We start from the raw sequence: 24,290 nt of genomic DNA on the forward strand, positions 1-24,290 counted from the left end.
TTATCCTTCGCATGCGAACCACAAGTTTTTACACTAGGAGGAGGGGGAAACAAATGGTGCCAGTCACCTCACCAAGGCCTAACGTTGACACAACCTGTGCTTGTATTATAGGCCTACTCAAAATTTAATCTAAATAGACTTACAAATTGTCTTGTTTAAAATATTATTGTTGTTATAATTAGTAAAATATTGTTTTAAAGTTTTATGCATTTTGTACAGTACTGTATTAAGACTTAATGTATTACATAGGCTGTAAGAGGAAGGTAGGGATCCAGGATGCCCCCCCCCCCAACCAATGACTCCAGGAGCGACACACTGCTACCCGGCCACACAATGCCAAGTTAGCTGTTGTTTTCTAAACCCCAATTGTCTTAAAAATTCTGTGAAAAGGAAATGTCTTCCAAGCTTGAATGTAGGCAGTAAGAGAGGTTGAGAGCCAGTGAAGGAGGGAGAGAGACAGTAAGGGAGGTTGAACCAGTGAAGGAGAGAGACAGTAAGGGAGGTTGAGCCAGTGAGGGAGAGAGAGACAGTAAGGGAGGATGAGCCAGTGAGGGAGAGAGAGAAAGTAAGGGAGGTTGAGCCAGTGAGAGACAGTAAGGGAGGTTTAGCCAGTGAGGGAGGAAGAGACAGTAAGGGAGGTTGAGCCAGTGAGGGAGAGAGAGACAGTAAGAGAGGTTGAGCCAGTGAGGGAGGGAGAGAGACAGTAAGGGAGGTTGAGAGCCAGTGAAGGAGGGAGAGAGACAGTAAGGGAGGTTGAGAGCCAGTGAAGGAGGGAGAGAGACAGTAAGGGAGGTTGAACCAGTGAGGGAGGAAGAGACAGTAAGGGAGGTTGAGCCAGTGAGGGAGAGAGAGACAGTAAGGAAGGTTGAGCCAGAGAGGGAGGGAGGGAGAGAGACAGTAAGGAAGGTTGAGCCAGAGAGGGAGGGAGAGAGACAGTAAGGGAGGTTGAGCCAGTGAAAGAGGGAGAGTGACAGAAAGGGAGGTTGAACCAGTGAGGGAGGGAGAGAGACAGTAAGGGAGGTTGAGCCAGTGAAGGAGGCAAAGACAGTAAGGGAGGTTGAATCAGTGAGGGAGGGAGAGAGACAGTAAGGAAGGTTGAGCCAGGGAGGGAGGGAGAGAGACAGTAAGGGAGGTTGAATCAGTGAGGGAGGGAGAGAGACAGTAAGGGAGGTTGAGCCAGTGAGGGAGGGAGAGAGACAGTAAGGAAGGTTGAGCCAGGGAGGGAGGGAGGGAGGGAGAGAGACAGTAAGGGAGGTTGAGCCAACAAGGGAGGGAGAGAAACAGTAAGGGAGATTGAGCCAGTGAGGGAGAGAGAGACAGTAAGGAAGGTTGAGCCAGTGAAGGAGGCAAGAGACAGTAAGGGAGGTTGAGCCAGTGAAGGAAGCAAAGACAGTAAGGGAGGTTGAATCAGTGAGGGAGGGAGAGAGACAGTAAGGAAGGTTGAGCCAGAGAGGGAGGGAGGGAGAGAGAAAGTAAGGGAGGTTGAGCCAGTGAGGGATGGAGAGAGACAGTAAGGGAGATTGAGCCAGTGAGGGAGGGAGAGAGACAGTAAGGGAGGTTGAGCCAGTGAAGGAGGCAAGAGACAGTAAGTGAGGTTGAGCCAGTGAAGGAGGCAAGAGACAGTAAGTGAGGTTGAGCCAGTGAAGGAGGCAAGAGACAGTAAGTGAGGTTGAGCCAGTGAAGGAGGCAAGTGACAGTAAGGGAGGTTGAGCCAGTGAAGGAGGCAGAGACAGTAAGTGAGGTTGAGCCAGTGAAGGAGGCAAGAGACAGTAAGGGAGGTTGAGCCAGTGAAGGAGGCAAGAGACAGTAAGTGAGGTTGAGCCAGTGAAGGAGGCAAGTGACAGTAAGGGAGGTTGAGCCAGTGAAGGAGGCAGAGACAGTAAGTGAGGTTGAGCCAGTGAAGGAGGCAAGAGACAGTAAGTGAGGTTGAGCCAGTGAAGGAGGCAAGTGACAGTAAGGGAGGTTGAGCCAGTGAAGGAGGCAGAGACAGTAAGTGAGGTTGAGCCAGTGAAGGAGGCAAGAGACAGTAAGGGAGGTTGAGCCAGTGAAGGAGGCAAGAGACAGTAAGTGAGGTTGAGCCAGTGAAGGAGGCAAGAGACAGTAAGTGAGGTTGAGCCAGTGAAGGAGGCAAGAGACAGTAAGTGAGGTTGAGCCAGTGAAGGAGGCAAGAGACAGTAAGTGAGGTTGAGCCAGTGAAGGAGGCAAGAGACAGTAAGTGAGGTTGAGCCAGTGAAGGAGGCAGAGACAGTAAGTGAGGTTGAGCCAGTGAAGGAGGCAAGAGACAGTAAGGGAGGTTGAGCCAGTGAAGGAGGGAGAAAGACAGTAAGGGAGGTTGAGCAAGTGAACCAGATCCTCAGGGTGAGGTTCCTGGGGCGGGGAAGGGGTTGTCTTGGGGCCTTGGGTCCCTGTTGGACCGGAGGCCTTGGGCCCCGTTGGACCGGAGGCCTTCGGCCCCGTTGGACCGGAGGCCTTCGGCCCCGTTGGACCGGAGGCCTTCGGCCCCGTTGGACCGGAAGCCTTCGGTCCCGTTGGACCGGGGGCCTTGGGCATAGTTGTATCGGGGGTCACACCCTGTCACTTGGTGTTACAGGGTTTGGGGTTCTCTTTTGCTCCCCATTTGTATGAGTTGGATTTGGCCTCTACCCCTCCCTGGGTTCAGTTCAGTGACCCCCAGACAGTTCTTCGGTTTCGTCTTTCCAGAGGTTTCTGGCTTCCCGAGTCCAGTCCCAGTGGGTGCGGGATGCCCTTGCGACTTACCTCCTATATGACCCGGATTTTGATTTCATGATGGATCTGCGTTCCTTCGTGCATGGATCTTCGTGTCCTTTCTGGGTTCGTTACGAAGTTCCAGAGTCAACCTGGTTAGCAGACTGCCCTTTCTTCTCTTTGGAAGCGTGGTATACATTCTGTCAGTCCCGAACGCTTGAGTGGCGGGAGACTCAGACGGCGTTGCAGGTTTTCCTGGGGGGCGCATTTGAGCATCTCAGTGAGTGCTTGTTCATCCCTGCCCTTCCTCGGGATGTTAGTGTGATGCAGCTTCACTTGCAGGTTCCTTCCCTTTTAGCTGCATTAGTTGCAGTGGACTTGCGTACCCGGGGGCCTGCTGGCTTTGGCCCTGTGGTTCTTCTCCCTCCTTGAGCTGTCTTCGGACTAGCTTGCAGTGAATGTGGAGGAGCTTGGGGCTGCCTCTCGGTATGGTGCGTTGCCTTCGGTGGCGCGTGCATCGTCTGCGCTGTTGAAGCTGTTCGTGCCACTCCTGTGTGATGTGATTTCACGGTTTTTTGCTACTCAACTTACGTGTTGGCAGACAGTGCTCGCTTCTTCCTTGGAATCCGCTTGGGCCCTGGCTCTTAGATTGTCTTCATCCTTTTGTCTGTTACTGTTTGCAGAGTCTGTGGTGATGCAGTATCTGTAGGCGGCTTCGGCTAGTTACCGTCCTATGTTGGAATTGTCAGTCCTCCAGGGGCTCGTGGGAGGCCGTCCCGGCGGGGTCGAGCCAGGGCTCGGGTTTTTTTTTCTCATCTCTTTTTTCTCTCACCGCGGCCTGCGGTGGCGTTGGGTGGCTCCTCCTCCTTCGGGGGGCTTGGGGCAGGCCTCTTCTCCTGCGCTCTGTCAAGTCGTCTTGGAATGAATTGGCTTGGGCGTGGTTGAAATGTCCTCGTCCCTCAGGTGGATCTTCTGCCTGATTCTGGTACCGAAAAGGGACCGCGTGGACCTCCGGTTCATTCTGGACTTGTCTCGTCTGAACTCTTGGGTTTATTGCCCCTCCTTTCGGATGACTACTTTGTCCCAGGTCCGTCTTCTCTTGGAGCCGGGCGCTTGGATGGTGTCCCTGGACCTCCAGGGTGCATATTCGCACGTTCCAATTCATCCGTGGTTCAGGGACTGGCTCGGTTATGTGGTGGGACGTCAAGGTTACTGCTTTCGTTGCCTTCCATTCTGCTTGAATCTGGCGTCTTGTGTGTTCACTCGATTTACTCGGGTCGTGGTGGCCCGCCTGCGTCTGTTATGCGTTTGGGTTCTGGCTTACCTCGACGACTGGCTGGTTTGGGTTCCCAGACTGTAATTACCTAAGTGTAATTACCTAAGTGTAGTTACAGGATGAGAGCTACGCTCGTGGTGTCCCGTCTTCCAAGCAGTCTTTGTCATATAACGCTTTGAAATTACTGACGGTCTTGGCCTCCACCACCTTCTCACCTAACTTGTTCCAACCGTCTACCACTGTTTGCAAAAGTGAATTTTCTTATATTTCTTCGGCATCTGTGTTTAGCTAGTTTAAATCTATGACCTCTTGTTCTTAAGTTCCAGGTCTCAGGAAATCTTCCCTATCGATTTTATCAATTCCTGTTACTATTTTGTATGTAGTGATCATATCACCTCTTTTTCTTCTGTCTTCTAGTTTTGGCATATTTAATGCCTCTAACCTCTCCTTGTAGCTCTTGCCCTTCAGTTCTGGGAGCCACTTAGTAGCATGTCTTTGCACCTTTTCCAGTTTGCTTGATGTGCTTCTTAAGATATGGACACCTGTGAGCGTGTCTGCTCGCCAGGGATTTGGTTCTTTCCCGGCTCGCCAACTTCAGGTTCTTGGTGACTGGTGGAAGTCCCATCTGGTTCCCTCTCAGGTTCTGTCTTGGCTGGATCTTGTGTGGGAAACTCAGGCTACTCCCTTGTCTCTTCCTCCGGTGGCTCTGCTTCGTCTGCATTCCAGCCTCTGTCTGTCTGTGAGGGGCTCCCGGGTAACGCGGCAGTTGCTCAAGGGTTTGTGCAGGAGCCTGAACCTTTCCATGATGGTCTATCTGCCGGGTCGGGTGTGGCTTCGCCGGCTGTTCAGGTTCCTTCGGGGATGTCCCTTCCACCTCTCTTACAACCGCTGGGTTTGGCCATTGGGGGCCTTGTGTCGGTTGCTGCATCGCTGGCTTCCTCTTCGGGTTTTTCGGGGTTCGGTGCCTTGGCACCTACGTGAGCCCTCACTCGATGTTGGCACGGATGCGTCGTGTCTTGGCTAAATCTCCTGTTGTGAGACTGACTCAGATAATATGGAGAACCAAAGCATGTATATATTACAGGCCTCAGGGGTGCGGCATAGTCTTCCTATCATGGTATCATCTTTTGATCATATCTTACAGGTCTCAGGGTCAGAAAGGTGTCACTGGTTCAACAGAAAGCATGGCGGAAACAGAGAGGATGACTGTCAAAAGCAAGGCAGAAAGCATGGATGACACGAGCTCTTCGAACATGCATATGACGAGTGCAGGCTCAATGGGTTGATTCATAACGCACCACACCATAGACCTACAGGGGAGTTAGCAGGGTTTTAATTTAACTAACCAAGCAGGACACCCAAGTATACCACTTGGGATGCTTGCCGAAAGAACAGACACCAAGTGCAGCCTTAGTATCCACTCAATTTAATGGCCTATATGGGGCTGTACCCAGGTCGTTAAATGCGGGGCTCCGGTATTTTCGAAGTTGTTAAGTGTCGGTAATATTTCAAGTAATATTCAGGTAAGATATATTTTGTACAGACAGCCACTTGGTCCACCACTCTAGTGCCTTTTACCCTGTGACATCACAGATTCATGGCACATTGTTTTGATTTGTCATGAGGCTTGAGTGTTCATTCTGTGACTTTGTTGGACATATCTGAGCAGTCAAGGAACAACCGTGTACCATGTTGGCTCCAAATGAACTCATTGTATCAGGGATGGCTGCCTGGTGGGTGGATGGGCAGGCAGAGTGGGCAAGCGGGCAGAGAGGGAGAGGCTGGGAGGTATGCAGGGAGGGAGAGGCTGGGAGGTTGGCAGGGTGGGAGGGAGAGGATAGAGATGGATGGATGGAGGGAGGGAGGGAGAGATGGATGGACGGATGGATGGATGGATGGATGGATGGAGGGAGGGAGGGAGGGAGGGATAGAAGGATGGATGGATTGATGGATGGATAGAGGTGTGGATGGATGGAGGGATGGGTGTTGAGTTGAACTATGTGACCAGTGAAGCAGTGTGTGTATGGGATGTAGGGTGGTGGGGGAGAGGGTGTCAGTGGTGGGAGGGACGGGCCCACTCTCATAAGCCTAACACACTCTACCCCAATTAGCCAGATTTGTTTCTTAAATTCTGGATGTACATCATCATATATATTTTTGGTTATAGATTTTGTTTAGTAATATTATTAGGATAATAAAAAGTTATAATATTTGTTTTGTGAATGCTTTATTGTATTAGATGGAGATTCTCCAGGCTCACTAGCTGGCAATCTACTGAGCCACCTCCCAGAAGGGTCTCTTGGGGAAGGGGGGGGGAGGCAGGAAATGAGGGGTATGGGGGAAAGGTGCAGTGAGGGTGAGAGAGAGGGGACGATAGACGTGTTGTAATCCACAAGTTAGTAGGAATTATTAGCTAGAGGATCTTTACTACAACACTTAACGAATGATGATTGGAAGTACATGTAAGTAGACAGACTATGGATCACATATCTAAGAAAGGTCAATGGATTAAGACCGAAGCTGTTTAGCCAAATTAATAATTCCTGGAAAGAGGAATTATTCTTCGTCAGGCTTCTAGGATCAAGGTTACCGCTCTAGGGATAAGGTTAATCGGATTATACCTTCCTTGAGAGGCGGGGTGAAATGTTTGAGGCCATGGCTGACTGGAGTCAGTCTTGTTGTGGGAGTGAACTGGCAAGTCCTCTGGATCCCCGTTTGCGGCAGCAGCGAAGTGTAGCAGACAGCTATGCGAGAACCTGATGTGATCTTAGTGACCAAGTTAAGTCTGCAGTATGTGAGTATTGAATGTAAGACTAACCGGGTGTGGAGCGTTGTAGTAATCATTCCGTATTAGGGACTTAGGCGGAGGTTACGAGTGTGTGTGGTGATCGCGGAGGTCAAGTGGTCTATGGGTATTGGAAGTGTATTGACCTAATAGAGTATGTTAATATATTAATATTTGTCAGAGTCTATTCTTTGTAATTAAATGACAAAACACGACGGCCTTTAAATACCTTCCATATGTTCATTCATTGTGTTCCAGTACAAACCTAGTGGTACGCCTCAAGGGTCTGGTGTGTGTAGGAGTACACAGTGGTAGTAACGGTTGCTGAGGCAAGGTGTTATGTGTTGTGTACTCGCTGTGTTCAGAATGAACCGGGGTTCAGCGTCACGACAGACGTCGGCGGCCTGCTTGCCATGTGAGGGGCCCCCCTGTTGCCAAAACAAACCCAATACCGACCTACGTTCTATCGACCGCCAGACCGGTATATGAGGCTCCAGATACCGGTCTCCCAAACCGGTCGTTAGAACCAGCAAATCGGTAAATAAGAGGCTGTTAAATCGAGTGAATACAGTACATTTTAACACTTTTGTGCACCCGGTAGGACACCCGCATCGCACTGGAAGGTAGGCCGAGCATTGCTGGTTAGCACACAATCCAATGTCCCAATGTCAAACTCTTTCAGTTACAATGTTTATACTTAATAATAAAACTAGGCAAAAATGTATGCAAGACGCCGAGTCTCATCACGTATGCTGCGTTTTTTTTTTTTTTTTTTTTTTTTGTGACGCCAAGAGCATCATCAGGGTGGCAAAGTGGTAACTGTTTAGAGATATTCTTTAACCTTTTAGTTGCGCAAGACATCATATGATGCTTTGAGTGACTTCCAGTAAATTGCGCTCGTCATCATAAGATGCTTTGGAGTACCGCGCAAGATTTAAACGGCCCGCGGATACACGGGGTTTACCACACCTTCATCAGGGCTCTTGTAAACAGACGCCATTTAAAAAAAAAATCATAGGCCAAATTCCCAGGTGTGAGGGGCCTCAGTATCGAGTGAGCGACCAAGCCTGACACGCACAGGAGGAGCTCATAGCACTGCTGTTCAGCTTGTGACCACAGCATTGCCGAAAAATGTCATAATATACATGTTCTTGCTATTTTTTAGCGATAATATTATTACAGAAAACCCCTGACTGTGATAAAACTAACCAGGGTTCTGATAATAGGAGGATTGTGGTGCTATTTAGCGCTGTGCTCCATGGAGGGAGGAGTAATGCTGTGGGAGAGAGGGTGGTGGCGTTGTCTTCTGACTGAGTGTGTCCACCTTTTATTGATTGCACTCACCATACCAGCTTAGTGGTTCGCTATGGTGAAGATAAATGTAGATACTTATATATAATGTCATTATATATAAAAGCAAAAACAATATGGTGGGAGGAAAATGGTGGCAAGTCAGGTGAGGTGAGGGAGGGAGGGAGTGAGTGGCAGCCAGTGGCAGGCTGCCACTGCCACTCAGCATGCCAACTTAGTGGTTCGTTATGGTGAACACGAATGTAGATACTTATATATAACATCTGTATATAGTGAATAAAAGCAAAAACAGTATTGTGGGAGGAGAATGTGAGTGAGTCAGGTGACTTGAGGGAGGGAGGAAGTAGCAGCCAGTGGCGGGCTGCCATTGCCACTCAGAATGCCAACTTAGTGGTTCGTTATGGTGAACACGAATGTAGATACTTATATATAAAGTCTGTATGTGTGTATATCACGAAAATAAACACGTGATTAAAAATGTGAGAGTGTCAGATCATGGAGGAAAATTGAAACAGGAATTTCCTTAAGTACTTTCGTATATTAATACATCTTCAGAAGGAGTCAAAGGAAGAAGTAAAGTCTGTATATAGTGAATAAAAGCAAAAACAGTATGGTAGGAGGAGAATATGGGCGAGTGAGGTGTTGAGGGAGTGAGTGGCAGCGAGTGGCTGGCTGGTGTGTGGCGGTCACTCCTCGTTACTTTTTGACTCATAATAGCAACTTAGTGGTTCGTTATGGTGAACAAAACATGCAGATACTTATATATAACCTGTGTATATAGTGTAACAACTGACAAAGTATTTGTTCACTGCTTGATGAACATAATTGAATCAACAATATGCACACCATATTTTTGAGTACAGCGATGATTCACTCATTTTATTATATAAATATATCACACTACACACTATTGAATAATATTACAGCAAAAAACTACGAAAAATCAATCAGAGACATTGAAATAATTAGGTAATTATCTCTTTGTGGCAACTCCGGCCTGACAGCTGGCGAGCAACAGATCATCTGGGACGCACGCTGAGTCAGTGCCTGTTTTTTGCCAGACTTCCCCACCCTGTAGCGGGCAATATATGCCACATACGATTTTTTCTGGGGGGAGCCCCGTCGGCTCCCCGGAGCTATCCCAGACTGATATGCTAATGTCAGACTTTGGCATCAGTCATGTGTATGGAGTTCTTAGGCCTACCGGGGACCACGGCCAGAACCGGGCCCCCTCAGAGAGGCAAGGGGAGGAATGGCCTATAGAAGCCCCCATGTGGTTGGAAGCATTCTATGTCTGCCATCGACCGGAACAGGCACCCAGAAAGGTAAGCGCCTCAAAACAAACCCCTATTCTTGTTAAAATTGCTACCAAAAACCAAACTAGTGGATAGAACTCCCCAACCGAAAATAAGCAAACTAGTGTGACATCACACACCGCCGCGCCGCTGTCTGCGCAGCTTCCCCCTCCCCGGGAGGGGGAAGGGGGAAGGGGGAGCCCCAGACGCCTCACGCCGGCTACCCACACCTCAGTTCTTGAGGCTGATGCTATAGGCGATGGTCGTGTGCTCTGGTTCCAGTGTCGCTACAGCACTGTGCTTTGCGTGTGGTGTTGGTTTTGTGGGTGCGAGAGCCAGGAGTTATCTTCAGTACTCGGGCTGCATGCGCCTAGGGCTGCCTTCCCTAGGTGCCCTGTAAGTACTGCCCTTGGGGCTTGGGGCCACCTTCCACAGGCTCCTCAGGGTCTGCGTCTGCTGGTCCGTTTTTACCTTTCGGTTTTTCGGCCGCCTGTTGGGCTCTTGGGAGTTCTGTTCTCCCTTGTTACCGGCAGGTAAGAGGCAGTTTGCACTGGTAGGGGCGCAGGGGTGCTGCTCAGCTTGTATTTCCCGACATCGCGGCCGGCTCTGTTCCTTGGGGTTCGCTGTCCTCTTGCGGGGTTTTGTTTTTCTTTTTCTTTTTGCCTGGTGGGGGGTTCTGTCATTTTATTCAGTTTGTTTTTGCCCTTCCACTGTTCTCCTCGGTGGCGCCCCCTGTTAGGTCCCCGTGAGTGTACACGTCCCTGGGGTTCAGCTTTAGAAGTTTGCTTGGTAGTTTTGGGCGCCGGTTTGCAGCACCCTGCCTGGGACTACCTGAGCACGAGTCCTAAAGTAAACGCTCAGGACCCTGGGAATCCCCTAGGGGGCGCGTGGGTCCGATGGATGGGACCCCGGAGTCCCCACTCGCTGTGTGCGAGTTTGAGGGTTGCTCGGTCCCCTTGTCTCGGGGTGACCCTCATTGTTTTTGCCTCTGCCACGCTGCCTGTTGGGTCGGTGATACTTTCGACCCTGAGTCCTGTGAGTGTTGCTGCTTGCTTGTGACTCAATTTACCCAATCCTCTGATGATTCTATTCGGGTACAGGCGGCGCGTGCGTTGCAGTCTAGGTTTCGTCTGTTGCAACTTGCTCGGTTGGTTGCTCACCCGTATGCCCTGGGGCTGCCCCGCTTTGCTTTTCGAGACCCGGACTTGGGGGTGGGGGTCGCTTCGATCCTGGTTCAGTCCGCACCTCCTTGTCCTTCCCCTTCTGTTCGTTCTGGTCCCCCCTGTTACGAACCCGGATCCAGCGTCCGAGCCTGGAGCAGTGACAAACACGCCATCTGTGGGTCAGCTCCCGAAACCCCCGCCAAACGAACGACGACACCTAGTGAGGACAGCGTGTACTGGCCTCGAGGACCAGTTTCCAGTCTGGTTCAGCACTCAACACTGCCGCTCCTGACCTCTGGTGAGGTGGTGCTCCGACGACAGCGCCATCTATGGACTGGATACGTCAGGTGTTTGTGTCTGAGGCTGTAAGTGTGGTGTTTTAGTGTCCCTGTTATTGATGACGTGTCTGCTTACAGAGCCGACCTGGGACCACTGTGTTGAAGGTGGAGTGAGTCTACCCGAGGCAGCCAGTCTCCATACTGTGAAGTTTGCTGCAGCTGTTGTGACGTCGTCCCCCCGGAAGAACACTGTGGTGTGTTAAGCCTGCCAGTGGAGTGGCAGTGAAAGGATTTACCCGGGACCGACGGTTGGAGACGATAATCCACTGGGGTATTGAGGACAGGAGGGTGATTGGTGATATCACATGAGCCTCCTGTCTAGGGCGTACCTCTTATATCGTTCGTGGAGTGGCCGTACCAGCCTTGGTGGCTCAGTACCTGCCAGCAGACCTGCTGGACGTGTGGTTGACGGCCTCCACGACGGTGCCCCCAGTGGACCTGTGTTTTGGCTGACCTGTGGCCAGGGTAGGCTCGGCATTCTCAGAAGACACGTCTTGAGGCCACGAAGAAAGCACCGCGGACTCAGCACCTAGCTTCTTGATCAAGAGTCTTCAGCAGAAGACTAGATTGTGCACGATCCCTTTGTAAAGTGTTAATACCCCTCTCCCTTGTGTACTCTTTTATTATATATATTAAATGGTGATGGTGAACATTATATTATATTAAGTTCTTAACTTTCTTTCCATACTCCCTTTAAGTTACTTGCGTCACGGATCGCATCCCTTGAAAGCCTCTACTGGCTTGGGGTCGGATATATATATCTTCCTCTAACGACATCAGAGTAAGAACCCCGTTGCGTCCCGAGAGGGCCGTAACATAATTGGCATCCCCAGCGGGATTCGAACCCGCGGCCTCTGGATTAGAAATCCAGAGGCCGCGTTTTCCCCTGCTTCCGGCCCCGAAGCGTCTGAGGGTTTCGGGGTCGGAGCAGGGGTTACTTGATCTCGAGACTCAGGCAGCTTCGGGGGGTGCCCCTTCCGGGGGGGTGGCAGAGGCATTCGAGTCTTGTCTCCCGGCCGAAGCTTCTGGGTCTGACCAGTGGGCCCCCCTTCCTCCAGCTTTTCCGGCTGCTCCCTCCTTGTCTTGTGGGGTCGGGGCTTGTGGAGAGGACTCGGCCTCGGGTCCTGTGGTGAAGGACCTCGAGGCTGGGGAGGGGCTGACTTGGGGGCCTTGGGCCCCGCTGGACCCCGCCTGGGTTTTTCTTCCCTCTGAGCGGGGCTTATTGTTACAAGGAGTGGGGTTTTCTTTTCCCCCCTCTGCGTACGAGTTGGATTTGGTGTCGGCCCCTCCCCGGGTTCGGTTCCGTGTTCCCCCGGGTACGTCGGTTCCGTCCTTCCGGAGTTTTTCGGCTTATCGCATCCAACCTGGTGTGGTGCGAGCGGCCTTTGCAGCTTACCTCCTGCGTGACCCGGATTATGCCTCAGAAATGGATCCGTCCGCATTCAGGTTTGGGACTTCGTTCCCTTTCTGGCTCCGTTATGAGGTTCCGGAGTCGTCCTGGCTAGCAGACTGCCCCTTGTTTGGTCTGGATTCCTGGCATTCCTTCTGTCGTTCCCGCACGCTGGAGTGGCGGGAAGCTTCCACGGGGCTTCAGGTTTTCCTGGGGGGCGTGCTTGAGTACCTGAATGAGTGCTTGTTTCCCCCTGCCCTTCCCCGCGATGTGGGCGTTATTCAGCTCCATGTGCAGGTTCCCTCCCTTTCAGCGGCGCTCGTTGCGGAGGACTTGCACGCCCGGGGCCTTTTGGCTTCGGCCTTGCGGTTCTTTTCCCTCCTGGAGCTGTCTTCAGATTGGCTCGTGGAGGATGTGAGGATGCTTGGGTCCGTCCCGGGGTCCAGCACCTTGTCCTCGGCTGCGCGTTCGTCGGCTGCCTTGTTGAAGCTGTTCACGCCGATTTTGCGGGATGCGGTTTCCCTGTTTTATGCTTCTTGTCTCGCGTGTCGGCAGGCGGTGCTGGGATCCTCCGTGGAATCTGCTTGGGCTCTGGCTCTTAGGCGTTCTTCACCTTTTTGTCCTCTTCTGTTTGAGGAGTCGGCCGTGACGCAGTTTATTCAGGCTGCGTCGGCGGCTTGTCGTCCGATGTCAGACTTGTTGGTTTTCCGGGGGTCCCGGGGTGGGTCTTCCCGGAAAGGTCGTGCCAGGGCTCGGGGTTCCTCTCGTCGTGGTAGGCCTCTGGTGTCAGGTTTGGGTTTGGCTCCTACGGACCCTCCCTCGTCTGGTCGGCGCGGTGTTCGCGCTGTGCGGGGTTCTGGGTCTCGTAAGGGTCGCCGGCCCTTTTGCGGTTTGCCCCCTTGACGGGGCGATGGGGGGGGGCGGCTTGCACTGTTTGCCCTCGCCTGGTCCCACGATTCGTGGGCCTTTCGGGTCGTGTCTCGCGGCCTGCGGTGGCGTTGGGTGGCCCCTCCCCCCTTTGGGTGGTCGGGGCTGGCAGGGCAGGTTTCTTCCCCTGCGCTCTGTCGAGTCGTCTTGGAGTGGGTACGCTTGGGCGTCGTCGAAACGACGTCGTCCCTCAGATGGGTTTCCCGTCTGTTTCCGGTTCTGAAACAGGACTGCGCGGACCTGCGGTTCATTCTGGACTTGTCCCGTCTGAACCTCTGGGTTCATTGCCCCTCCTTTCGGATGACTACGCTGTCTCAGGTTCGGCTCCTCTTGGAGCCGGGAGCTTGGATGGTGTCCCTGGACCTCCGGGACGCTTATTGGCATGTCCCGATTCATCCACGGTTCAGGGTCTGGCTCGGTTTTGTTGTGGGGCGTCTGAGTTACCGCTTTCATTGTCTCCCGTTCGGGTTGAACCTGGCACCTCGCGTGTTCACACGCCTTACACGGGTTGTGGTGGCTCGTTTGCGTCTCCTAGGTGTTCGGGTGTTGGCCTACCTCGACGACTGGCTGGTTTGGGCTCCCAGCCAGTCAGCTTGCTTGCTAGCCAGGGATTTGGTTCTTTCCCAGCTCGCCGAGTTCGGGTTCTTGGTGAACTGGAGGAAGTCCCATCTGGTTCCCTCTCAGGTTCGGACTTGGCTGGGTCTCGTTTGGGACTTTCGAACCGCCTCCTTGTCTCTCCCTCCGGAGTCTCTCCTGCGGCTGCGGTCCCGCCTTCGTCTGTTTCTGGAGGGCCCTCGGGTCACCCGGCGGTTGCTCGAGTGGCTGTGAGGGAGCTTGAACTTCGCGATGGTGGTCAACCTGCCGGGTCGGATTTGGCTTCGACGGCTGTTCTGGTTCCTTCGGGGTTCCCCCTTCCGCCTTTCTCGCGATCACAAAGTTCGACCCCCAGGGGCCTTGAGTCGGTTGCTGCATCACCGGCTTCCTCTTCGGGTTTTTCGGGGTTCAGTGCCTTGGCGCCTACTGAAGCCCTCGCTCGATGTGTACACGGATGCGTCGTCTCTCGGCTGGGGTTTTGTGACCAGTGCTCACCAGGCCGGCCAGGGGCGTTGGGATCCGTCCTTCCGTCGAGCTCACAGCATGGTGCGGGAGTTCGCAGCAGTGTGGTTTGCTCTGGGGAGGATTCGGGTGTCCCGCGGATCGACGATTCGGCTCCATTCAGACTGCTCTCCGGTGGTTCATTGCCTGAACCGCAGGGGTTCGATGCGGTCCATGTCTCTTTGGGGTTGGTCGCTTCGGTGATGATCAGTGAACACACATTAACAGGTTTAGAAGAAAAAATATTTTTTTTATTGTATGTGCCTGTGAGTGACACATGCTAAATAGCCAGGTGCCATACAAGGGTTAAACCTTGCCACTGAATAGGAATGATAATTATTATTAGACATAGACAGGTTGACTTAATTTCTCTCCCTTCCAGGTTTTTGGTGGAGCATAAACTGGTGGATTGTTTGGTAACAACTGCAGGAGGCGTGGAAGAAGATATCATCAAATGCCTTGCCCCGACCTACCTTGGCGACTGGTATATGAAGGGAAAAGATCTACGTGTCAAGGGTCTCAACAGAATAGGCAACCTCATTGTGCCAAACGACAACTACTGCAAGTTTGAGGATTGGGTTATGCCAATACTTGAGACTATGCTAGAGGAACAAAAGAGCAAGGTGTGTTCAAAGGATTGCTGAACTTAGTCAGCAATACAACTCTCACATTTACACATTACATTACTTATGCACAGTTCTTCTGTAAGATATATAACACAGCTACCTATACCTACACTCCAACACGTTGTAGCTAAAAGGGTTGGGCTGAGAAGTATTAGCTTAGAAATATATTAAATGTTTCCACAATGCTGTGTTGCCTCTCCTGACTGTTATAGGGAAAAACTAAAAATGCATTCACATATAAACAAATTTTGTAGTTTGTCGTAGTATGAAATGCATCTTGGGTATGAGTTTAGTGTATTCAATGCTTGATTTCTGGGCTGGGTTTAAGCTCCTCGTTGCATGCTTCCAACAGTGCCTACGAGAGAATAGTTTTTGAAATATAAACCTGATCAATAAGAGAAGGAACACAGGGGCTGATCCATGGGGGGTGATTAGGCTGGAAACCCAGGGCTTGGGGAAGGATGAACTAAGCAGCTGGAAAGGCAGCCAAGAGCCTGGCAACCCCAGTGACTACAGACACCATCCAAGAGAAAATGAGCAACTAACATTGTTAGAATGTTACAGAAATAAGCAGCCTCTTTTGCCCCTCTTGTGATGGTTGGGTTTGACCTCGGGGGTGGGGGGGGGGGTTCTTGTGTCGGTTGCTGCGTCTCACGCTTCCTCTTTGGGTTTTTCGGGGTTCGGTGACTTGACGCCTTCCCCCTTCTCTCACTCGATGTGTTCACGTACTCCTCATCTCTTGGCTATGGTTTTGTGACCAGCGCTCACGAGGCCAGCCAGGGGCGTTGGGCTCACAGCACAGTGCAGGAGTTTGCTGCTTTGTGGCAGGCACTGCAGTGGATTCGGTTGCCTTGGGACTCGGTGTTTCAGCTCCATTCGAACTGCCTCCTGTGGTTCATTGTCTCAACCGCAGAGGATCTCTGCAGTCTGTGGCTCTTTGGGGCTGGTTGCTTTGAGTGGCTCTTCTGTTGATTTCTCGGGGTTTAGCTCTCCGCGCCATTCACATTCAGGTATTTTGTTCATTAGGTGTCCAATGTCCTGGCAGACGGCTTGTCTTGCTTCATTCGTCTTTCCACGGAGTGGAAGGTCTAATGACGCCTCGTTCCTTTGACTTTGTCGGAGGTTCAGGCACCCGGAAGTTTTTTTCATGCCAACTTGAAGAGGCGCCTTCTCATATATGTGGCACAGGTTCCCGACTGCAAGGGGGACGCTTTCCGGTAGGACTAGTCGAGGTGGGGGCTCCTGTACCTTCACCCCATAATCCAGTTGTTGCCTCAGGTTCTGGCACGGCCAGATCTTATCGGGGTAGAGTGGTCCTCCTGGCCCCATGGTGGCTGGCCCAGCCTTGGTTTTAGATGCTACTCTCACGGTGTCTGAACCCTGGAGTTTTTCCGCGACTTTGCCTCTTTCAGCAGGTCAGGCCAGTGAGGTACCTCATTGGTTCGACTTACTCTTCTGCTCTTCGCATCTTCTTTTTTTTTTACGCGAGTGTACCGACATTTGTATGGTGATCAGGTGGCTTCGTTGATGGTGTCCCACCGCAGTCTTCCTCTCAGCGACAGTATGAAGTATCCTGGCAGTCTTTCTGTCATTTCCTTTCCCTTCGTAGGATTTTGTCAGTGTCTCAGTTGTTTTGCCCGTTCTTTTCCGGGAGGAGCCCCTACGGCTTCCCAGAACTATCCATGGCTGATATGGGTACCATAGCTATTTTGCATCAGTCGATGTGGGTGGAGTTCTAGCCTACCGGAGACCACAAGCCAGAACCTGTCCCCCTCACTGAGGCATGGGGAACAATGGCCCATAGAAATGCACATGTGATTTGGAGTATTCTATATTTGCCATCAACCAGGACAGGCGCCCAAAAAGGTAAGCGCCACAAAACAAACCCCTAATCTGGTTAACAACGAAAATCATCAAACGAGTGAACAGAACTCCCCAAAAGAAAAACGAACAAACAAGCATGACGTCACACGAGCCGCTCCGTATGTCTGCGCAGCTCCCCCCTTCCCAGGAGGGGGAAGGGGGAGCCCCAGACCCTCGTGCCAGGAAGTATGGGAGGTCTTCCTCAACAATTAGCACCATTTTGAAGAGGAAGAAACAATTTAAGATGCTTGACGTGGCCAAAGGAGTTACCAAGGTTACCAAGAAATGTCCTAAACTCCTAGATGATGTTGAAAGGCTACTGCTGGTCTGGATGAATGAACGTAAATTACATGGCGATGGTGTCTCTGAAGCTATCGTTTGTACTAAGGCAAGGGTGCTGTATGTAGACTTTGTCAGGAAGATACCAGGTGCATCGTCTGAAGATGAGGAGTTATTTAAGGCAACCCATGGACGATTCGAGAACTTTAGGAAGAGGGGTGGTATACTCAATGTTGTGCGAAATGGGAAGGCTGCCAGCTCTGATAAAGCTGCTGCCGAGACTTTTGTGCCACAGTTCCAGGAATTTCTTGATCGGGAGCAGTTCCTGCCCCAACAGGTTTTCAATTGTGACGAGACTGGGCTGTTTTGGAAAAAAAATTGACGAAGAGGACCTACATCACGCAAGAGGAACAATCGTTGCCTGGCCACAAACCGATGAAGGATCGGCTCAGCCTCATGCTCTGCATCAATGCAAGTGGCGATTGCAAGATAAGGCCGCTGCCGTCTACCACTCTGAAAATCCACATGTGTTCAAGGCGTGTAAGGTGCACAAGACACGGCTGAATTTGATGTGGAGGTCCAACAAGAAGTCCTGAGTCACGCAGATCTTGTTCAGTGAATGGGTAAATGACGTTTTTGGTCCCACAGTGAAGAATTATCTCACTTTTAGCTTTTAGTGGATGATATTGTTGCTCTGGAGCACACATTGGGTCTAGAGGTGGATGCCGCTGATGTGCAGGAGTTAGTGGAGGAGCACAGTGATGAACTGACCACTGAGGAACTCTTGGAACTGCTGAAAGAGCTGGTGCAACAGGAGATAAAGGAGCTCTCATCGGGGGAGGAGGTATGAGAGGACGCTGTCCCGTCCATTGAGATCAGGGACTGTGTTGGGATTGTTCGAAAAGGTGACCGCATTCATGGAAAAACATTGCCCTGATAAGGCGATGACAACACATTGCATGAACATGTTTAATGTCAATGTGCTGTTTTGGTTTAGGGACATCCTAAAACATAGACAACACCAAGTGGCACTTGATATGGTCTGTGGAAAGGGTGTGAAAAGACGTGCAAGTGATAGTGAACTACAACCCAGTCCCAGTGGGGTTAAATTCCCAAAAAGAGAGAGCCCGCCTGACCCACAGGTGGAGTCTACCTCCACACCGTAACCCCTCTCCTCCTTCCCACCTCCCGATCGTCTCCCTCAAACCAGCAACGACTCTAAATTTATTTATTTATTTATTTATTTATTTATATACAAGAAGGTACATTGGGTTTGTGAGAATACACAGCATAGTATTTACAATCTTGTAAAGCCACTAGTACGCGCAGCGTTTCGGGCAGGTCCTTAATTTAACAGATAATTTTAAGTAGGTAAATTCTAGCAGAATTAATAAAATGATAACAGATACATTGCAAGAAAAAAATGAGATGAGATAGATTAGTAAGTATATTAAAGCACATTGGTAGCTCTGATTGATTACATTGACAGCTTGATTGGTAATTTAAACAAGATTAATAGACACCATACAGCAGATTGATAGCACATATAAGAAGACAGCAATGATCACAATGGTAAAGATATTCGGATTGGGTACATAAGGATTGGGAGATTGGGTAGCAATAAATACAGTGCAATTTTAAAGCAAAAGGTAAAAAACTATGAAGATGAAATTAGGTACTTTTTAGTATTGTTTCTGTGGGGAGCCCCTACGGCTCCCTGGAGCTTATCGGGCTAATGTATGTTATGTTAGACTGGGACATTAGCTAAGGAGTTCAGACCTACCAGGGACCAGCGCCAGAACCTGGCCCCTTCAGAGAGGTTTCAGGGAGCAATGGCCCTGGAAAACCCCATATGGTTGGGGGTTTTCCTTATCTGCCATCGACCGGGGTTAGGCACCCAGAAAGGTAGGCGTAACAAAACAAACCCCACATGGTAAGAAACTACAACAAAAACCGAACAGAGAGGTAGAAAACTCCCTACAATCCCAAGGAAACAAGCAAACAAGCAAACATCACACTTTACTGCCGCGCCGATCGTCCGCGCAGCCCTCCCCACCCCGGGAGGGGGAGGGGGGAGCCCCGGACCTACCGCGCCGGCTGCCAAGCTTCAGTTCGTTCGCTAATGTCAACCGGGATTGACGCTTCTCTGGCCTCAGTTTCCTAGGCGGTGTTTGCCTTGTGTGGCGTTCACTGCCGTGTGTTGTGGTGTGCGGTGGCCAGGAGTACTTCATCAGTGCCGGGGCTGCATGTGCTTAGTGGCTGACTTCCCTAAGCGCCCTGTGAGTACTGCCCTTGCGTTACAGGGTTATCTTCCCTGGGGCGTTCGGGAACCATTCCCGTAGAGGTTCTTGCTGCTCGGCATTTGCCTCGCCCTTGGGGCCAGCTGGGGCTTGGGGCCCTTGTTTGGCCCTGGGTAGGGATTGGTATTGTGCTGGTTAGGGCGTCAAGGTGTTGCGCAGCCTGCCACCTAAGCGGCGGCCGGTTTCTGTTGCCTCTGGAGACGGTGTACTTTTGCGGGGTTTTTCTTTTGTTTTTCATTTTCTTGCCTGGTGGGGGTCTGCCTAAGGTGGTTATAGTTCCACTTGTAGTGTTTGGCGGCCCTCTGCTAGGCCCCCATGCTTGTACACGTCTCAGGGGTTTTCAGTGCTATAATCTACCCTCTTGTTATGTTTGGGTTTCTTAACCGGTTACCAACACCTTGCCCGGGCTTCCCGTAGTTGTTACCCTACGGGCCCTGGAAACCCCTGTCTGGGCTCGGGGGACCATTGAATGTGTCTTCCGGGTTCCAACCCGTCTTGTACGGGATCGTTGGTTGCTGTTCCCTTGTCTCCGGGTGACAGTCGCCAATTTTACCTCCGTCATGCTGCCTGTTGGGTCACTGACACCTTGACCCGGAGTCTTGCAAGTGATTCTCTGCTTGTTCTCCAGTACTCTCCTGATGTTATTACTGTTCAGAGTACGGCGGCATCCATGTTGCAAGCTAGGTTAGGGTGCTGCAACATGCTAGGTTGGTTTCCCACTCGAATGCCCCGTGGCCACCCCGTTTGGTTAGGTGCTGCTCGCCCCTTTCTCTCCATGTTCCCGGCTCCGGACCGTCTGCGGGTTTCGGGGCGGGGTTTAGTTGCGGCAGAGACTCGGGCGGTTTTCGGGGGCTGCCCCGTTCGGGTGGGGGACGGAGGTTTGAGCCTGTGCCTCCTGCCAAGGCTTCTGGGTCTTACCAGCGGCCCTTTCTTGTTGCCTTTCCCATGGGCTCTTGCTTTTCTTTAAGGGCGGAGGGCTTGGAGGACGGCTCTGCCCCGGGGCCTCTGTTGTTGGTTCCCGGGGCTGTGGGCGTTGCCTGCTAGCAGTTCTGGAGCGGTTTTGCCCCTTCAGGGGTTTTTATGCTGTTGGGCGGCGTTTTTCGCCCTTCCAGTCTGCTAGCTTCCCACATTTGCTGACGTGTTTTTGTGTATTTAGCGTCAGTCACAGCCCCTGCTGGCGGCCATTTTCGTCTGCCGGTTTCACGGCGTGGCCACCAGGGCGGCGTTGCGGTTTGTTTACATGCGTCTGGGTGTGCGAGCGAGCGTCTCTGGTGAGTTTTCAAAAAATTTTCAGGGTTTTTGTTCTCCTGTTGTCGTTTCTTTGTTTTTCTGGTGTTTTCTTGCCGTTCCCTGTTCCTCTGGGAACGTTTGGGTGTTGATTTTGGGTCTGAGCCTATGGGTTTAGGCTCAGTGCCCCTGGCTGCTATGCTTGCTCCCACACCTTGCCCCTCGGTTTTCGGTCTGTTGGGACCGTTTTCCCAGGGCGTTCTGCTGGGGTCTGTGCTTTGCCTTTCAGTGGTGTTCTCCGCCGGCAAATGTGGTGGTTTGGGCTCCCCCTGGTTCGATTCTGGGTTCCTTTGGGTTCCTTGGTTTCGTTCTGGAGGTTTCTTCCTCTTGGGCCCCCTTTTGTGGGTTCAGGGGACTTTGTTTCCTCGTGTGACCCGGTTCTGCCTTTTGGGGTTCCGGGGTCTTCCTGGCTTGCAGACTGAGCTTTTTGGGTCTTGGCACACGTTGTGGTTGTGCTGGGACTTTGTGGTTTTGCTGTCGAGGTGGGCCTTTTGATGCAGTTTTGTGCCTTTTGCCTGGCCGGTGTAATGCTCTCTGCCACTAGTCGCCTGCTTGTGCTTTTACAATATATGTCCTCACCTAGTTGTGCTTGTGGGGGTTGAGCTCTGGCTCCTTGGTCCTGCCTCTCAACCGTCCATCAACAGGTAATTACCTAAGTGTAATTACCTAAGTGTAGTTACAGGATGAGAGCTACGCTCGTGGTGTCCCGTCTTCCCAGCACTCTTTGTCATATAACGCTTTGAAACTACTGACGGTCTTGGCCTCCACCACCTTCTCACTTAACTTGTTCCAACCGTCTACCACTCTATTTGCGAAGGTGAATTTTCTTATATTTCTTCGGCATCTGTGTTTAGCTAGTTTAAATCTATGGCCTCTTGTTCTTGAAGTTCCAGGTCTCAGGAAGTCTTCCCTGTCGATTTTATCAATTCCTGTTACTATTTTGTACGTAGTGATCATATCACCTCTTTTTCTTCTGTCTTCTAGTTTTGGCATATTTAATGCTTCTAACCTCTCCTCGTAGCTCTTGCCCTTCAGTTCTGGGAGCCACTTAGTAGCATGTCTTTGCACCTTTTCCAGTTTGTTGATGTGCTTCTTAAGATATGGGCACCACACAACAGCTGCATATTCTAGCTTTGGCCTAACAAAAGTCATGAACAACTTCTTTAGTATATCGCCATCCATGTATTTAAATGCAATTCTGAAGTTAGAAAGCATTGCATAGGCTCCTTGCACAATATTCTTAATGTGGTCCTCAGGTGATAGTTTTCTATCTAGAACCACTCCTAGATCTCTTTCTTTATCAGAATTCTTTAAAGATTTCTCACATAATATATAGGTTGTGTGGGGTCTATGTTCTCCTATTCCACATTCCATAACATGACATTTATTAACATTAAATTCCATTTGCCAAGTGGTGCTCCATATACTTATTTTGTCCAGGTCTTCTTGAAGGGCATGACAATCATCTAAATTTCTTATCCTTCCTATTATCTTAGCATCATCAGCAAACATGTTCATATAATTCTGTATACCAACTGGTAGATCATTTATGTACACAATAAACATCACTGGTGCAAGAACTGAACCCTGTGGTACTCCACTTGTGACATTTCTCCATTCCGATACATTGCCTCTGATTACTGCCCTCATTTTTCTATCAGTCAGAAAATTTTTCATCCATGATAGAAGCTTACCTGTCACCCCTCCAATATTTTCCAGTTTCCAGAACAACCTCTTATGTGGAACTCTGTCGAAAGCCTTTTTTAGGTCCAGATAGATGCAGTCAACCCAGCCATCTCTTTCCTGTAATATCTCTGTGGCCCGATCATAGAAACTGAGTAAATTCGATACACAGGATCTTCCTGATCGAAAACCATACTGTCTGTCTGATATTATATCATTTCTCTCCAGGTGTTCTACCCATTTAGTTTTGATTAGCTTTTCCAATACTTTCACTATTACACTTGTCAATGATACAGGTCTATAATTGAGGGGGTCTTCCCTGCTGCCACTTTTGTAGATTGGAACTATGTTAGCCTGTTTCCACACGTCTGCTACGATTCCTGTACACAGGGATACCTGAAAGATCAGGTGAAGTGGAATGCTGAGCTCAGATGCACATTCTCTCAGAACCCATGGTGAAACGCCATCTGGGCCAGCTGCTTTGTTCCTCCCGAGCTCCTTTAGCATATTTTCCACTTCATCTCTAGACACCTCTATCCGCAGGTGTATCGGATCCTGTGCCTCTTGGGCTCTGTCATGTCTACATGTGACATTGTAGAGGGGTCAGCCTCGTTACTTGTGTGAGGAGTCGCCACTTTACTTCCTAGTGCTTTCCCGTTCCCATTCTGACAAAAAAAAAAAAAAAAAAAAAAAAAATCTATCTGGCTCTTTTGGGTACTCAGTTTCCACCTGCATCCCTTCTCTGTTGACTGGGCGCTGGGGGAGCAGCTTGCTCTGTTGCCTCTCGCTTGGTCCCGCTGTTGGTGGGCGCTTTGGGTTGTCTTCCGGCCTCTGCTGGCGTCGGAGGACGGCTTCTCCCCCTTGGGGGGGGTTCAGAGCTGGTGGGGTGGGCTTCTTCCCCTGCGCTTCGTCATTTCCTCTTCGTGGGTGCGTGGGGCGTGGTCGATCCGCCCCATCCTTCTGGGTTTCCCGTCTGCTCTTTGCAGTCATGAGCTTTTCCAGTCTGCAGTTCTTCTGGACTACTTCAGTCTGCACCCTGGATCCTCTGCCCTCCTCGGAGGACTGTTGTCTCCTGTTCGGATTCTGTTAGGGCCGGGTGCATGGATGGTGGACCTGGACCTCCAGGTCACTTCTTGGCACGTTCCTCTCCAGTTTTTCTGGGGCTAGCACGGTTGGTAATTACCTATGTGTAATTACCTAAGTGTAGTTACAGGATGAGAGCTACTCTCATGGTGTCCCGTCTTCCCAGCACTCTTTGTCATATAATGCTTTGATTATAATTGTCATATTGTCATATAATGATTGTCATATGTCATAATGTCTTAATATGATTGTCATATAATGCTTTGGTGGTGGGGCTTCAGGTTTGCTGTTTTTATTGCCTTCCCTATTTTGTAAAGGGCACTTTGTATACTCTTTGCATCTTTACCGGATCTTAGTGCCCTGTCTGCGTCTGAGATTCGGTGTTTGGCCTACCTCGACGACTGGCTGGAGTGGGCTCCCAGTCAGTCCGCTTGTCTGCTCGCCAGGGGATGGTTCTTTCCAGATCGCCGGGTTTGGTTTCCTGGTGATCTGGAGGTTTTACCTTCTGTTTCCGTCCCGGGTTCGGACCTGGGCTTTGTTTCAGGCTCTTGGGCCCCTCATTGTTTTCCCTCCAGCAGTGTTACTGCGGCTGTGGTCCCGCTTTTGGCTGTTCAGGAGGGGGTCCCGGGTTGCTCAGCGGTTGCTTGGGCGGTTGTGCGGGAGTCTGCACTTCGGCGTGCTTGTCTGCCCGCGGAGTCGGGTTTGGCTCCGGCATCGGTTGGTTCCTACGGAGACTCCCCTTCCGCCTCTTGCATTCCTTGGGTTCCTCTGGGATCTGGTGTTGGTGCTGCGTCACCAGCTTCCTCTTTGGGGTTTTCGGGGTTCCGTGCCTTGGCAGCTCCCCGAGCCTTCGCTCGATGTGTTCACGGACGGGTCGTCTCTC

General features: G+C 51.0%; 1 protein-coding gene across 3 annotated transcripts in view; it reads left to right on the top strand.

Annotated features, from left to right (window-relative positions):
• The window catches only part of LOC123757289 (probable deoxyhypusine synthase), a 304,623-nt gene that overhangs the window by 126,107 nt on the left and 154,226 nt on the right, over positions 1-24,290 (top strand). For all 3 annotated transcript variants that reach the window (XM_069323865.1, XM_045740842.2, XM_045740844.2), the window contains exon 5: positions 14,669-14,909. In XM_069323865.1, coding sequence (XP_069179966.1) covers positions 14,669-14,909 — 241 coding nt within the window. The remainder of the gene's footprint in view (positions 1-14,668; positions 14,910-24,290) is intronic.

Source organism: Procambarus clarkii, chromosome 13 (genome assembly GCF_040958095.1).
Source record: "Procambarus clarkii isolate CNS0578487 chromosome 13, FALCON_Pclarkii_2.0, whole genome shotgun sequence".
NCBI classification, from domain to species: Eukaryota; Metazoa; Arthropoda; class Malacostraca; order Decapoda; family Cambaridae; genus Procambarus; species Procambarus clarkii.